The sequence below is a fragment of the Bos indicus x Bos taurus genome, chromosome 4 (genome assembly GCF_003369695.1).
Source record: "Bos indicus x Bos taurus breed Angus x Brahman F1 hybrid chromosome 4, Bos_hybrid_MaternalHap_v2.0, whole genome shotgun sequence".
Classification (NCBI taxonomy): Eukaryota; Metazoa; Chordata; class Mammalia; order Artiodactyla; family Bovidae; genus Bos; species Bos indicus x Bos taurus.
In genome coordinates, this window is record NC_040079.1 from 93,231,740 (window position 1) to 93,247,634 (window position 15,895).

A 15,895-nucleotide genomic window follows, 5' to 3' on the forward strand; every position below is an offset into this window, starting at 1 on the left:
GCCGACCGACCCCGGCGTGCGGCCGAAGATAAGCAGTCACCTCGGGCGCTCGCGCCCGCTCCCGGGCCGGCCCCACGGTGGGGCCTGTCTGTCCTCCCGGCGGCCCCAAGTCAGCCACTGCGCCCTGCCGCGGGGCCTTGGCCACTAGCGCTGAGCTGGTCTTCAGCCGCCCGCCTCCGTTTCCCCGCGCGCCGGCGCTATGGCGACAGTCACGAGACGCCGGCGGCCCCTGCGCCCGCCAATGGGAGCGCACGTCGCAGGGAGACGCGGACGTCGCTCTTCCAAGATGGCGGCGCGTCCGTCGCGAGCAGCCGGGCAGGGGGGAAGCCAGCGAAGCCGAGTAAAGCCGCCGCCCGGGAGAGGACTGAAGGAGCTGTTGCCGCCGTTGGCGGCGGCTCAGGCAGTTTTCGCTGCTGCTACGGCTGTTGCCATGCGGCGAGGCTAGGGAGGAGCTCACTTCCCCGGGGTGTAATAATGTTAACAGAGGTAAGCGGCGACGGCGGCCAGTGTTTACCTGTGAAATGGGGAAGGGGCCGGCGCTGGCCGGTCAGATAACATCATTTCAGCCGCTGGCGGGCCCGACCTTTGGTAGCAGGCCCCCGGGGCCGAGCAGCAGCGGGGATCCTACAAGTGCCCCTTGAATAGGAGCGGTGCTGAGTCAACAGTCCCACCACCTCCGGCTTGCCTGTGCCTCTGGTTTCGCGATTGCCACTTGCCCGTCGCCCCTGGCACTGGTCTCCCTGCTGCTGTCGCTGCCTCCTGACTCGCCGCTCCCTTCGTGGCGTCCCCTTACGCGTTGCTCTGTGGCAGCGTCGGTCTCTTTGCGTTCGTGCTGGTCCCTGTTCCCCTACGGTTTGCCCGAGGTGTCTCCCTTCTGGTGTCCCTGGCCTCTAGGGCCCTCCACTTCCCAACTCGGTCAGCATCCTGGGTTTGTCACTCGGCCAGCCGGGCTGGTTTCCCGCCCCCACCTTGACTACTTCGTGCAGAGGACCTCTTTGTCTAAGGGGACACTTGGGTAGCCCGGTTACATTAACGCCCTATCGCACACCCCTCACCTTTCGCTTAAATCGTGGGAATCAGAAAGTTGAGTTTAGCATCTGTCCTCTTGATTTGCTTAAGGCTCCCTTGGTACTTTCAGTGGAACAGTTCTTTTTTTTTTTTCCCCTTGGTCCTGAAATGGAAGTAGGGCAACTGTGACTAGCCAGTCAGTTTCCCTTTTCTGTTGTCTGATGTCCATTGCAAAAAGTAGACTTTTTGAAGAAGCAGAGTTTGCCTTCTGTAGCAGTACTTTAAGGGGAAGAACAAAATTGATTTAACTGGGTACTTGACCTCACACAGTCAGGTGTTGTGGTGTATGCTCTTTTGGGTGTCATTGAAGATAAATTCTGAGGCTTGTGGATTTGAGGAAATGTCTTAGAAGCTACTCACTTGAAGTCCTGTGAAAATTCCAGTGTCAGCTGTCAGGGACTAGTTTGGGCATCTTTGTGGGCTGAACTAAGGATAGGAAGAAATTTTAATGGGCGGTGGGAAGTATTCCTACTTGGACTGATAGAAATGTGTGTAGATGAGTGGCTTTTGTTGTGTGAAAACGTGGTAATAGAGGACTTACCTGTCCTACTTTATTGACTCTGAGGAACTTCATACTTTGGTATTTGTACTTGATAATGTGTACAGAGCCTGGCATATGATGTGCCTGGTCAGTCCTTATTGGCTGATTTTAGCTCATGAACTACTTATTTCTAGTAGTTTGTAGTTCATTTTGTATTTTTATATCCCACAGATTTTTTTTTTTTTTTTCACTCCAGTAGTTAATTTTATTCCCAGAGATGATGGTACATCAATAAGCTTCTGTTGTCATTAGCAGTATTAGGTCTGGAAAAAAAGATAAGTATCAAAAGTTTATTTTTACCTTTAGTGTGATATTTTGTGGGAAAGATTAGCCTTATAATTTTTCAGTGCTGTTGATAATATACAGTATTTTAGGAGATGATCTTTTGATTAAATTTGGCTTAGGTTAGCAGCCATTGAAGAGTTGTAATGCTTTCTTGGTGCTACTAGTAAAATGGGGAAGACTGAACTTTCTAAGCGTCTGTGTTTCATTGTTTAAATTATTTTTTGGCCACGCTTCATGGCTTGTAGGATCTCAGTTCTCTGACCTGGGATTGAACCTGGGCCATGGGCAGTGAAAGCCTGAAATCCTAACCACAAGGCCACCTGGGAATTCCCCTAAGCTTCCCTGTTTTAAAATAATTTCATGTTTCAGTGAGATATTTTCAATAGTAAGTCAGTCATTGTAGTTCTTTGTGCTTTAGTTGTGTGTGTGTGTGTGTGTGTAGTTAGATGTGCTTTAGTTGTGTGTATGTGTGTGTGTGTACACGTACGTGTGTGTGCTGCACTTAGCTTTTAAGAGTCAGAGCCAGGGTTCCAACCTCGGCTATCTCTGCTAAGTCCGTTGTTAACAACTACCCTGGATTACTTCTCCAAAGTAAGGCCCAGATTAAATGCTACTTGGATCTTATCTATGTCTGTGAATAATCATTTTATAGATTAGAAAACTGAAGCCCAGAGACTTGTCCAAGGCCAAATAATTATTAGTGGCAGAGGTGAAACTGGAATCCCATCTCCTGACTAGGTACAGAACTCTGACCATGTTGCTCCCTAGGAGCAATTTCCAGCTCTCTTCATAGATTTTAAAACATACTGCTTCTTTGTCTGAATATTGTAGTAGATAAGCTGAAAATTATTATTACTTGAGAAAGACTTTTTTACTTGAACTTAGGTTTTTTTGGACCACATTCAGAAATAGTCCTGTTTTGAAATATTTTGGATACAAAATGATATTCAGTATTGGTTTACTAAAATTGTAGTGTGGGATTTCTTCTTAGTGCTTCTCTTAGTGCTAACTTAGATATCAGCATGTCTGGGGGCTGTGATTTGTTTTATTTGAGATCTCAGAATGTATAATGATGAGCTCTGTTCAGTGAGCGTATACTGTGCCCAGAAAGTGGTGAATCACACAGTCTGCTCAGTTCTTTCACATCACAACACTGGGGCGGGAGGTAGCCCCATTAGCCAGATAAGAAGACTGAGGTTGGGGATTAATATAGCTTCCTTTAAGTTATACATCTGGTTGCGTCAGTAATCACACCTAGGAACTCATTCTAAAGTGTTTGTTGTTTCTGTGGCTCAGTATGGAATGCATCATTAATCTTTTTTTTGTAGCTCATAATCATCAGCACACTGTTTTTAGTTTGGTTGTTTTTTTTAAACTGAAGTGGGGATGTGAAAAATATAGCTACTTAATGTAACATTCATATCAAATGAGAATAATAAACATTCAGGTGAAACTTTTCACTTTTGCATTTTGTCAGACTAGGTCTTTGAACCTTAGCAGAAGTGAGAAACCATGCAAGTGTTCAATTAAGGGCTACATTAAATTAAGCTGAAAGGAAAATTTTCTCCAGTTGAGCAAATTCATTTGTATACACTGAACTTAGAAACCTGCGAGATATGATAGATTAGTGTGAATTGAAAGTAGAGCCCCAGTGGATCATTATGCTGTTTTTTCTTTTTTTAATGTAAAGAGAAGTTATTAACATAGTTCTCAATTTAAGTTTTTTGACTTCGTTTTGTTTTCATTCTAAATACTATTGAAGTATTTAGAAGACTCGCTGGCTGTATTTGTGTATTTGTGTCCTTTGCATTTCCATATATGGATGAGAGGATTTTTTTTTTCTCCACTTGATGTCCATTTGACCTTTTTTTCAGGACTTCTTAATTTTAAAGTTCCTCTTATAACATTTGTCCAATAATTTGTGAATACTATACTTGAAAATTGTTTGTTTAAAGCTCACTTACTTATCCTCTGTGTGCTAAGTCGCTTCAGTCATGTCCGGCTCTGTGACCCCCATGGACTGTAGCCCATCTGGATCCTCTGTCCGTGGGGATTCTCCAGGCAAGAATCCTGGAGTGGGTTGCCACACCAACCTCCAGGGGATCTTCTCTAACCAGGAATTGAACTCCCATGTCTTCTGCCTACCTGCATTGTTAGCGCCACCTGGGAAGTGCCACTCTTTTTAAAATAGGAGTGAATTTCAACATATCGGACTTAGGGTATGGGTAAGTGAGTAGTTACTCGAAAATCACTGCAGATGGTGATTTCAGCCATGAAAGTAAAAGATGCTTACTCTTTGGAAGGAAAGTTATGACCAACCTAGATAGCATATTAAAAAGCAGAGATATTACTTTGCCAACAAAGGTCCGTCTGGTCAAGGCTATGGTTTTTCCAGTGGTCATGTATGGATGTGAGTTGGACTGTGAAGAAAGCTGAGCGCTGAAGAATTGATGCTTTTGAAGTGTGGTGTTGGAGAAGACTCTTGAGAGTCCCTTGGACTGCAAGGAGATCCAACCAGTCCATCCTAAAGGAGATCAATCCTGGGGATTCATTGGAAGGACTGATGCTAACGCTGAAACTCTTAATACTTTGGCCACCTCATGCGAAGAGTTGACTCACTGGAAAAGACCCTGATGCTGGGAGGGATTGGGGGCAGGAGGAGAAGGGGACTGCAGAGGATGAGATGGCTGGATGGCATCACTGACTCGATGGACGTGAGTCTGAGTGAACTCCGGGAGTTGGTGATGGACAGGGAGGCCTGGCGTGCTGCGCTTCATGGGGTCAGAAAGAGTCAGACACGACTGAGCGACTGAACTGAAGTGAAAGGTATAGAAGATGTAGGACAGTATGCTTAATTTGGTCCAGTGCTATGGCACACTCTGGAGGTTATCTTTGCATGAGAACCAGTCAGCAGTCTGTTGACATACATGCTTTTAAAAATAGTGAATAAAAATTGTAGTTATTTAAACTTAGTAGTTGTTTGGGTTGTGTGTAAATATGGGGCATTAGTAGATGTTACTTACAGGTGTGCTAAGTAAGTTCCATCCAGATTTATTGATTTTTTTGTATATTAATGCTAATTCTTGATTTTGTGGTTAACAAATATGTACAGATGGATAAGGCATAGGCTGCTGCCCTTTTAGAAGCCCCTGGTTAATAGTTGTTAAGGGAGTACAATTTTGTGGTTCAAGTACGTTTGGAAGATTTGCCTACGGAAAATTAGATGGGACTTCTTATAGCTTTTGATAGGTGATTTACTCTCAGAGAAAGTGTTAGAATTTGTGTCAAATTGCATACAGACTGTGATAGATAATTTTATGCGTCGACCGGCCTTGGAGTGTCACATTTAACAGTATTTCTGGGTATAGTGATGAGGGTGTAACTGGATGAGGACAAGATTAGCATTTGAAGTGGTGGACTCCTTAGGTAGATGGTTCTCTGCAGTGTAGGTGGGCACTGTCCAGTCTCTTGAGGGCCTGAGGAAGACAATAGGAAGAAGGAATTTGCCCCTTTTTTCTGCTTCACTGTTTGAGTGCCAGCTCAAACTTGCCATTTCATCTTCTTCTACCCTTGGGCCATGACTTATACCATCAGCTTCCCTGATTCTCAGGCCTTTGGGCTGAATTAAACCACTGGCTCTCCTGTCCTTCCAGCTTGCAGATGGCAGATGGTGGGACTTCTCAGCTTCCATAAGCTTGTGAACCAGTCCTTCATAATAAATCTCTTTAAAAAATTTTTCCTATTGCTTCTGTTTGTCTGGAGAACCCTGACTTAATATAAAGACTTAAAAGAGTTTGTTGTATTTTGCTTTGGGAAACCCTGAGATGTGATGAGTTGTGCATCAGGGGAGATCTTTGGACTTTCAGAGCTCTTTTTAAAAGACACGCACACATACACCCTTGCTCATAGGAAGTGCTTAAGAAAAAATTATGACTTGATTTTGTTGATTAATATATTTGTTTGGAGACATACACTTGTGGTGGCTTATTCCTTAAGCGATGTGATCTCTTTCTTTAATTATTAATTAATGACATTTTAAAGGCTACTAACCAGAACAAGAACAATAGGCCCATTGACCTTCAAAGGATGTTAAGAGGTGGGAAAGAGATTTTACAAAGTAAGTATAAGGACATCACTGTCTAGAATGAGGCCACCTTGTCACTCTACATATGACTTTGTTTAGGATCTTCTGACAAACGAAGTTGAATATTGTCAGCCATTTCTCAAGAATTCTAAAGGACCTATGTTTCATTTTTTTGCCCCATTGATTCCAGATTTTCAGAGAGCTTATACATAAATTATTCTTATTTCATATTTATTTTCCTTATATTTTATTACTGTAGTACACATATACCCATTTTTCATCACTTCTGATTAGCAACTAGCTAACTCATTGATAGAATTGCAAACAAAAGCAAATATGTTTGAATTTTTTTAGTTAAACCCTATAACTTTATATTAGGTAAGTCTCGCTTTTCCATTTGGCATTTCAGAATATTAAAAAAGAGGTTTTAGATTTCCATAACCATTCTTGGATGTCCTGGGTTTAGAGATATTAATGTTCAGATGGATTGTTCCAAAGTGTTTTTTGACCACTGTTTCACAAGAATTGGGCTTCCCTGGTGGCTCAAATGGTTAAGAATCTGCCTGCAGTGTGGGAGATCTGGGTTTGATCCCTGGGTCAGAAAGATCCCCTGGAGAAGGGAATGGCAACCCACTCCAGTATTCTTGCCTGGAGAATTCCATGGGCACAGGAGCCTGGCGGGCTATTGCCTCTGGGGTCGCAAAGAGTCGGACACAACTGAATGACTAACACTTTTACTTTCACAAAAATTGATATAAAAGTTTCCTAACTAGTCCACTGTGTTTAAAAGTTTTGCACTAATTGCCACAAGTTTATAAAATTATTTTATTTGAGGAAATATAGAATTAAATTTGGAAGAACTGAGTACTAACGTTTGTAGTTTAAAAGATAACAAGGCATTGGTCTGTGAATAGTAAGGCACACTTGAGAAATGGCTCTTCACTTCTGTGTGCAGTAACTAGCAGCACGTACATAGAGTTTTGCAGATTGTAAACCGTGCTTTCTCTCTTAATTATCACATTGTTAGATGTGTTTATGTTTATGTATGGTGTCATTTCTAGTTTATGGAATAGAGTATGCTTAGAGAGAGGAAGAAAGGCTATGAGAGGATGTTTGAAACAGATTGTTTTAGGTGGGATCAAGAAAGCTCTGTTAGCTGACTAATAGTGGAAAAGGAGAGAGCGTGAGCTTCTGGAAGAGGAAGAAAACAGATTCTATCACGGTTGAGAGTTTCTGATGCTGGCCACTCGCTAACTAGCTGTTTGATGGCAAAGCTGTGACTTGATGGCATTCCTGTGTGAGGTTCAAGGCTGTGACTTTTTAAACTGTGTTTTGAAATTTTGTGGTTTCAGAGACCAAGTGCCCCCTCAATTGATGGTATTTTAACATTGACTTTCGATTTTTGAATCAAGTGGACAGCTCTGTTTTATCATGTTAAAAATGGTTAAAATTTGAATAATAGGTTGGAGTCATGGTGTTGGATACTTGTCTATTAGTACCTCAATAGTGAGGCTACCCAAGTATGATCTATATGTTAAGCATTACAGGGATGAGTCTTAACGTCATGGTTTATTTATGATGTGACACTGAGAAAGTTGTTTGAACTTTCTGAGTCTTAGTTTCCTTCTGTGTAAAACAGAGATGATAATACCTTCCTAGTTACTCTCACATTGTTGTGAAAACTGAATAAATGGTAGAGTAGAACTCTTCGTAAACTCAATCATTATACAAATATTAGTGGTTAATATATAATTTTTTTCCTCTCTGTGCACTTACATGAATTCAAACCCTAGGCTCCATCTAGCTTTATGGCTAACTGGCTTCTCAGTGGGTGGGTGGATCCCAGGAGAAAAGAGGGTGTCTTCTGGCTATTGGTACAATTACAGGGGAGTCAGGGATTAGACCAAAAGAAGGGAAAGGAAAAAGAGAATAGACTGACAGCATGTCTTGGCAACTGGTGGTGAGGATAGTTTCTTTTGTGGTTGGTGAACTGATTCCAAAGAATTCTGAAAGGGAAGTTCCGAAAAATATTTTTGGAAAAGGTTGCTTATTTGGGGGTTCATAGTCATTTGTTTGTACATATTATGAAATATTTGTGGCAAAAGAAATCTTTTATTTTTAAACAACCCCTGGTAAGTTCTAAAAAGGAAAAGCTGTTGTTTAGTACAGTGTTTAAAAAGCTTTGATAGTAACTTGTACTGAAGACTACTTTTTGTGGGTCACTTTGTTTACAAAACGTACATACCCCTACTGTGTGGTAGGCACATGCTAAGTTCTGGTGCTGAAGTTGCATCTGATCTGAAACCTCCCCTCAGAAAATTCACCATCAGAGCTAAATGTTGGCAGTTTGGCCATCATTCAGCTGAAGCCTTGAGGTGTTTTTTTTTTTGTCAGAATAAAACATAATATAATTAAAAGGTGAAAAATTAAGAGGAATAAGAGTTTGGAGAATTTGTAATTAACAGGTAATTACTTGCTTTTTTTTTCTTTTTTTTAAATAACTCCAGGTGAAACTACCAGTTTGGATGAGATAGCAGTTCTAAAATGAACTGCTTCTTACAAGTGAAGAGTTGACCCATTTCTACTGTCTCTGTTTGCTCCACGCTAATTCACAGAAGTGAAAAAAACATCGGTGAATTTGTCTTTTTTTTGTTTGCTTTGTTTTTCTGAAAAAAGCTCTTTATCACTCCTTAAGAAGTCTACCAAATTTGACTGAAAGACCTGGCTGAATTCCATTACCTTGGTAAAAGTAATACTTGGTCCCTGCCCTCATATATTACATATTCACGTAAACTCCGAATATGTGCTTTACCTTGTGTTCCCAGTGTCTGGAACAGAGCTTAACACTTAGTCCTCACTAAATAGCTGTCGAATAAAAGAATGTTGAATATTCCCTCCAATAAAATGAAAGTAAATTGAAAAATTACTAGGACAAAAATTGTCTTTGATAAATTTAAACTATCACATTAATTACCCTTTAAAGACTAGTTGGTATCTAACTCCATAAGGGTTTTTAAAATAGTACACTGTGGTTGAAAATTATGTTTGGGATCACAAAACACACAAAAGTTTGACCAAAAAAAAAAAAAAATAGCTAACATCAAGCATTTAGTTAGAATGTAATTCTGTTTCAATTTTTCCTACAGGGAAAAATATGATTAGGTTGGTGTTGCTTTTATATAATAAATTATAAATGCAAACAACTTGGATTTTATTTTGTATCTCTTACTGCTTTATTTTTATGATTTCATTTGTATTCCAGAACTAGATAAACTTAAAGCTTTGTTTATAATAGTACAGTAAGACACTTTTTTGTGTGTTTTGTGGAGTGTTTGATGTTTATATGACCTTTAATGCTGTCTTGAAATTTGCAGGAGTAAAATTTGGTCACGAATTTCAAAAATTTGGAAATTTGGAGAGTACATTTTCTAGGAGGGCAGCTGCTACCATGATCTCTTACCTAAAATATCTCTCCATGTCACTCTTACTGTTTGCTCATTTCACTCATCTCTGTTTCCATTGCATATTCAGAAATAACATGTACCAGAAAAGTTTAATAATATAATTCTGCTGTGTTCAGTGGTGAAAATGAAACTGGCTTAATAGTCTTTCAGTTAGTACCAGAGGCTCATATACAATCTGGACTAATTCAGCATTGTTAGATTATTGCACCATTTTCTCCAGTTTCCTGAGGGAGTTTTAATTCTGATGCAGCCAAGAGACTCGTAAGGTGAATCCTGCTTTGCTTTCGACCTTAGCCCGGCATTATTGCGGAGTCTTTGTGAGTGTTACTCCCATTTAAACCTGACTTGCTTTTGCTCCTGGAACCCTGGAGTTATTTTTAGCCTGGCTGTGGCTTGGCATGTGAGAGAGTATGTGATTCTTTGTATTGTGACATCTTTTATTTTCAGGCTAGTGTTGTGTGACGACAGGACAGGACGTGTATAGAGAATGGCTCTTGGATTCACTGTCATTTGAGGCTTGGAATTTATAAAACTGGTTGAAGTTGTACATGGAAGAGTAGAGTCTGAAATAAAATTTCACCTCCATTTAATTTTGCCTCAGTTTGGGGAAATAATGGTCTGATTTTAAGATACTCTGATACTATGTATTACCAGTGTTTCTCCAAGTCATGATATACCTTAGAGTTTGTTGTTGATTTCTCTTCCTGAGATTATTTGAGGTGGCATTTTTTCCCCCCTCAGAGTTTTCCTCAAGGTGTTAATTAGATTGCAACTATTAATATAACCAGCTACTTTAATATCTAGTGTTAATTGCTAATATCTGATGCTTTTTTCTTGTGTACTACCTGAGTGCTCAACACTTAAACTGTTGCAATGGTCTAATCCTGGTAAGAGCTAGCAGAATAAGAGGAAATGGGCTAGAGGAGGCTGGAGACAAGGTGAAATGTATAGCACAACAAAGGTGCAGAAAAAGAAACTGAAATGATAGGCTGTACAAATAATGGGTATATTAATTATATACAAATTTTAGGAAAGTTGATTAGGCTTAAGAGTATTTTATATAGAAAATGTTTTTTGAACCAAGTTCTACAAGTTAATGTCTGATAGCTCATAATATTCAATCAAATACTAAGCACTAATGCAAAATTTATAGGACTGCAGAAGTTAGTGAGGTTATCTTTCTGCTGGAACTCAAAAAGAGTGTTATCATCTATGTCTTTATCTCTTCTAAACACAGATTGAGCATTCTTACATTCTTAATTTCTGAAGAGTATGTGCTTTTGGTTAAGACTGACAGTTGGTGTCAGATTGTTTGGATATGAATCTGTAAGTTTTGTCAGTTTGGAGTGTTTTGACCTTATAAAGTTATTAACCTTTATGAACCTCAGTTTTCTATCGGTGTAACTTTTAAATGAATGATCCTTAGCGCATAGGGGTGTTCTCAGTATTAAGTGAGATGGCATGGTAAGTACCACACACAGTATTTCCCACAGTAACACCCAAGAAACAGCTAGGTTTTATTGTTTCCTCAGAAGTAAGTAACAAGTGGTTTATTTTTTTAAACCACTTGTTTAAAATTTGTTCGAAGTTTTTTGTGTTTTGTCTTTGTTTCATTGGATAAGTTTTAAAATGTCAAATCAAATAAAGTAATTCCCTTTTGACCCAGGTGATCTAATTCTTCCCTTACTTTCTCAGTTTTTATTAACTTTCTGATTTATGTGTTGCCCTAGGGCTAAATTTAGACTAAATATCAGGAGGACATCAAGAGAGGTGACACTTGTATACCATGACCATAACTAGAACTTTTCCCTGACCAATAATTTCTTCTGGCCATTAACCTTTTACTATAGATGAAGTGAAAGGAAAAAGTTGTAGTATTCTCATGTTATGCTTTAAAAAGTGTCAGCGTTGTGTAGTTTTCTGCTATGGGAAATACTATGGTTCTTGTCAATTTAATCAAGTTTTATGTAAAGTAACTCAGAATTTATATAAGCTTTTCTCTTGAATTATTCCTTTATAGAGAATAGAAAAAGATGAGGAATGTTAAAAATCCTTTGTCTAAAAGAAAATACATAGTTAGCTTTTAGTAATGTATAGTAGGTTAAGAAAAGGACTTTCATTTGTAAATTATTAATTGTACTGTACATCTAAATATGGGTATTAAGAACATAAATAATTGCAATTCCTTTATTCAGCAGCTCCTTATCTGCATTCCTGTAATAGTACAATAAATTGTTATATTCAAGGAGAGGAGTGTTCATGTGATAATAATGTTTGCTTAGCTGAAGATTGTGCCATCAAGGTCTTCTGTGGGTGAATCTGTGTCTGTCTCTATTTTCCTTACTATAGTTATTTTTTCCTCCTTGTCGTTTTTGCTTTGTGGATATGTTGACTTTCCCCCCTCATCTCTGTCTTGTATTCTCTTCTGTGTCTGTAGTTCTGCAGCTTCCTTTCTCAGTTTTTTCCCTTGACCGTCACCCTTTTCTCTCCCTCTGAAGTAAATTTAACAGGCCACAATAAAGAGTTTAACTTTTATATTCCACTTAATAGGTTTAAAAATATTTTCCATTGCTAATTTAAAAGGTAAATGTATACACAGTTTGTATATATATTTTAAATAATACAGCTCAGTATAACTTCCTTTTGTGTTGTATGCCTTCTTGTCTGAATTTATTGATTAAAAAGCCTCAGAATCTCACAGTTAAAGAATGATGTTAAGCTTTATTTTTTATGTGAATCACAAATATCTTGTAGTACTTTCAGGATCATTGTTTTGTTGAGTTGTTACTGTACAGCCTTCAGGAACATGAAGGACATTTTTCTGAACCTGTATCAACTCTAGAATATACCTTGGAAAGTTATCTGAATAGTAATACCTACAAAATCTACATCAGATTCTTAAGGAGTACCAAGGACTTTAAGATATGTCAGTTTAGTCACTTCGGGTTTTTCTGATAAATAGAATTTTTAAATCTTAATAAATCCCTTTTATTTGATTCCTTAGATACGTGTGCAGAATTTTGCTCATCACCTCCACATGATTAAAAAAATAAAAACAAACCTACTTGAGAGCCAGTGTGAAATCATGGTTCAGGACATGCTTGAATTTTAAACCAAGCCTTAGTTCATGGTCCACTTCTGTGTCTTAAGCTGTTCTTCATCTATAGATTAGAGTTAGTAATATAGCGTGTCATAGAGTTGTTGTGAGCATTAGAAATATATGTAAAGTGGTTAGTAAAGCACTAAGCAGTTAATACTAAGCACTCCTTTAAAATAGGATGCTTCTTTTCATAAGAAGGAAAAGCAGAAGTAGGAGATTGGTGACAGTTCAGTATTAGGCTGTGCTTTGAACATCTAACTACTGTGACTTTCCCTTTTGTTATCTATTATGGGGAAAAGCAGAAGTTGAGTTGTCAATACTGGGACTTTTTATTTTTGTATTGTTAAAGTCTTATGTGAATGAGGCAAAGGGACATTTATGAATATGGCCTGTTTTATCTTATATTGTACTAGTTAACTGCCATGGTAAAAGTTTTGTGTACTTTAGTAGAGAACAGTTTGGCAGTCTTCTGATGTATTAGCTAAATTCATTCTTTCTAACTTACTTTTGTAAGAGGAGCTTAAGGTAATTTGCTGTGTGATTGAGTTTATTTTCCCACAAGCCATATGGGAAGATTCTTGTTTCTTTACATTCTCAACAACGTTTATTATTATCTGTATCTCAGTAGTGGTTTTGATTTGCATTTCCCTAATGTCTAGTAGAGTTTCCCAGGTGGCTCAGTGGTAAAGAATCTACCTGCCAAAGCAGGAGACGTGGGTTTGATCCTTGGATCAGGAAAATCTCTGGAGGAGGAAATGGCAACCCAGTCAAGTATCCTTCCTGGAGAATCCCATGGACAGAGGAGCCATGTGGGCTACATGTAGTCCATGTGGTCGCGAAACAGTTGAATACAACTTAGTGACTAAACAACTACAAGCATGTTCTGAGTCTCTGGGTCTTGACTGTGCAGATCCCTAACTAGGCTGGCTTATTCTTTGAGCAGCACTCCATGTCCAGGAGTCGCAGCTCAGTCATGATTGTCTTGAGGATTATTTCTGACTGTGGTCCAGCTGCCTCTTCACAGTGGCTTGCAGCAGTGTGTCTGCCCTCATCACCTCCACCTTGTTACTCTTATACTTATTAATGTTTTAAAATTTTTATTTACTACTTAAGTAAACCTTGACAATATACAAATTAGTTCACTTCAGTCACTCAGTCGTGTCTGACTCTGCGACCCCATGGATTACAGCATGCCAGCCTTCTCTGTCCTTCAGTATCTTCCAGAGCTTGCTCAGATTCATGTCCATTGAGTCAGTGATGCCATCCAACCATCCCATCCTCTGTCGTCCCTTTCTCCTCCTGCCTTCTATCTTTCCCAACATCAGGGTCTTTTCCAGTGAGTTGGGTCTTCCCATCAGATGGCCAAAGTATTGGAGCTTCAGCTTCAGCATCAGTCCTTCCAGTGAATATTCAGAACTGATTTCCTTTAGGATTGACTGGTTTGATCTCCTTGCAGTCCAAGGGACTCAGCAGTCTTTTCCAACACCACACTTCAAAAGCATCAATTCTTCGGCACTCAACTTTCTTTATAGTCCAACTTTCACATCCATACATGACTACTGGAAAAACCATAGCTTTGACTAGATGGACCTTTGTTGGAAGGTAATGTCTCTGTTTTTTAATATGCTGTCTAGGTTGGTCATAGCTTTTCTTCCAAGAAGCAAGAGTCTTTTAGTTTCATGGCTGCAATTACCATCTGTAATGACTTTGGAGCCCAAGAAAATAAAATTTGTTCCTGTTTCCACTGTTTCCCCATCTATTTGCCATGAAGTGATGGGACCAGATGCCATGATCTTAGTTTTATGAATGTTGAGTTTTAAGCCAACTTTTTCACTCTCCTCTTTCACTTTCATCAAGAGACTCTAATTCCTCTTTGCTTTTTGTCATAAGAGTGGTGTCATCTGTGTATCCAAGGTTATTGACATTTCTCCCAGCAATCTTGATTCCAGCCTGTGATTCATCCAGCCTGGCATTTCACATGATGTACTCTACATGAGTTAAATGCCTTGATGTACTCCTTTCCCAGTTTTGAACCAGTCTGTTGTTCGTGTCCAGTTCTAACTGTTGCTTCTTGACCCGCATCCAGACTTCTTAGGAGGCAGATTAGGTGATCTGCGATTCCCATCTCTTGAAGAATTTTCCGTAGCTTGTTGTGATCCCCACAGTCAAAGGCTTTAGCATAGTCAGTAAAGCAGAAGTAGATGTTTTTCTGGAACTCTCTTGCTTTTTTGATGATCCAGCGGATGTTGGCCATTTGATCTCTGGTTTTTCTGCCTTTTCTAAATCCATCTTGAATATCTGAAAGTTCTTGTTTCATATACTATTGAAGCCTAGCTTGGAGAAGTTTGAACATGACTTTGCTAGTGTAGGAGATGAGTGCAGTTGTGCGGTAGTTGGAACATTCTTTGGCATTGCCTTTCTTTGGGATTGGAATGAAAACTGACCTTTTCCAGTCCTGTGGCCACTGCTGAGTTTTCCAAATTTGCTGGCATATTGAGGGAAGCACTTTCACAACATCATCTTTTAGAATTTTAAATAGCTCAGCTGGAATTCCATCACCTCCACTATCTTTGTTTATAGTAATGCTTCCTAAGCTCCACTTGACTTAGCACTCCAGGATGTCTGGCTCTAGGTGAGTGATCACACTATTGTGGTTATCTAGGTCATTAAGTATCCATTTTTAAGATTTGTTCCCATAGCAGATTCATTTTAAAGGTTATGTATTGAGCTATTCCCTTATTGTTACCATAGTGTGACTGACTGTTTTACCCTGCTTTCTTAAGCAAGGTGTTGGTTTCATGTTTTTCAGGTGGTGAAATACAAGTTTTTTGATCATGATCATTGCTTGATAGAAATGAACACCCATAGTAGTGTTGTCACTTAAATATTTTAAATGAGTGTTGATTGACTGTAAATAAAATGAGTTAAGGATATGATGTGTCTTTTGTAGGAAAAGTGATATGTGTAGTTTAAAAATAATAAAAGTATTATTTGCAAAATATATATATATTAGAAAAGTTCATGCAGCTTGAAAAGTAAACCAGTTTAGAAGAATGTTTAGTAAAAAGTGAAAGTATTGTTTGCTTTCTCTGTTTTAAAAACAGTCTGGGTATTTACTTACACATGAGAGAATATTTTCATTAAATTAAAAATTTACTCTTAAAGGTGGCAGTGTAAATTATCTTTTCCTGCTTTTACAAGCGCCTGAAGTGTTTGTCTACTTTTTCCAGTAGAGTTTATTTATTGTTGCACTTTTTACTCCCGTATTCTCTTCCCTTTCCCTATAGAGAGTAGTTGCTCACTGAATTGATTTGACACAGAAACCAAGGGCAAGTTACATCTAAGTGTTAAGA

At 39.0% G+C, this 15,895-nt stretch overlaps 1 protein-coding gene across 2 annotated transcripts in view; it reads left to right on the top strand.

The window, feature by feature from the left end:
- The first annotated feature begins 244 nt into the window (after positions 1–244).
- SNX13 (sorting nexin 13) overlaps positions 245–15,895 on the top strand; it is a 147,842-nt gene continuing 132,191 nt past the window's right edge. Inside the window, exon 1 of one of the 2 annotated variants that reach the window (XM_027539994.1) lies at positions 245–486. In XM_027539994.1, coding sequence (XP_027395795.1) covers positions 475–486 — 12 coding nt within the window. In that variant the 5' untranslated portion in view covers positions 245–474. The remainder of the gene's footprint in view (positions 487–15,895) is intronic. The other variant, XM_027539995.1, reaches the window with a different exon arrangement.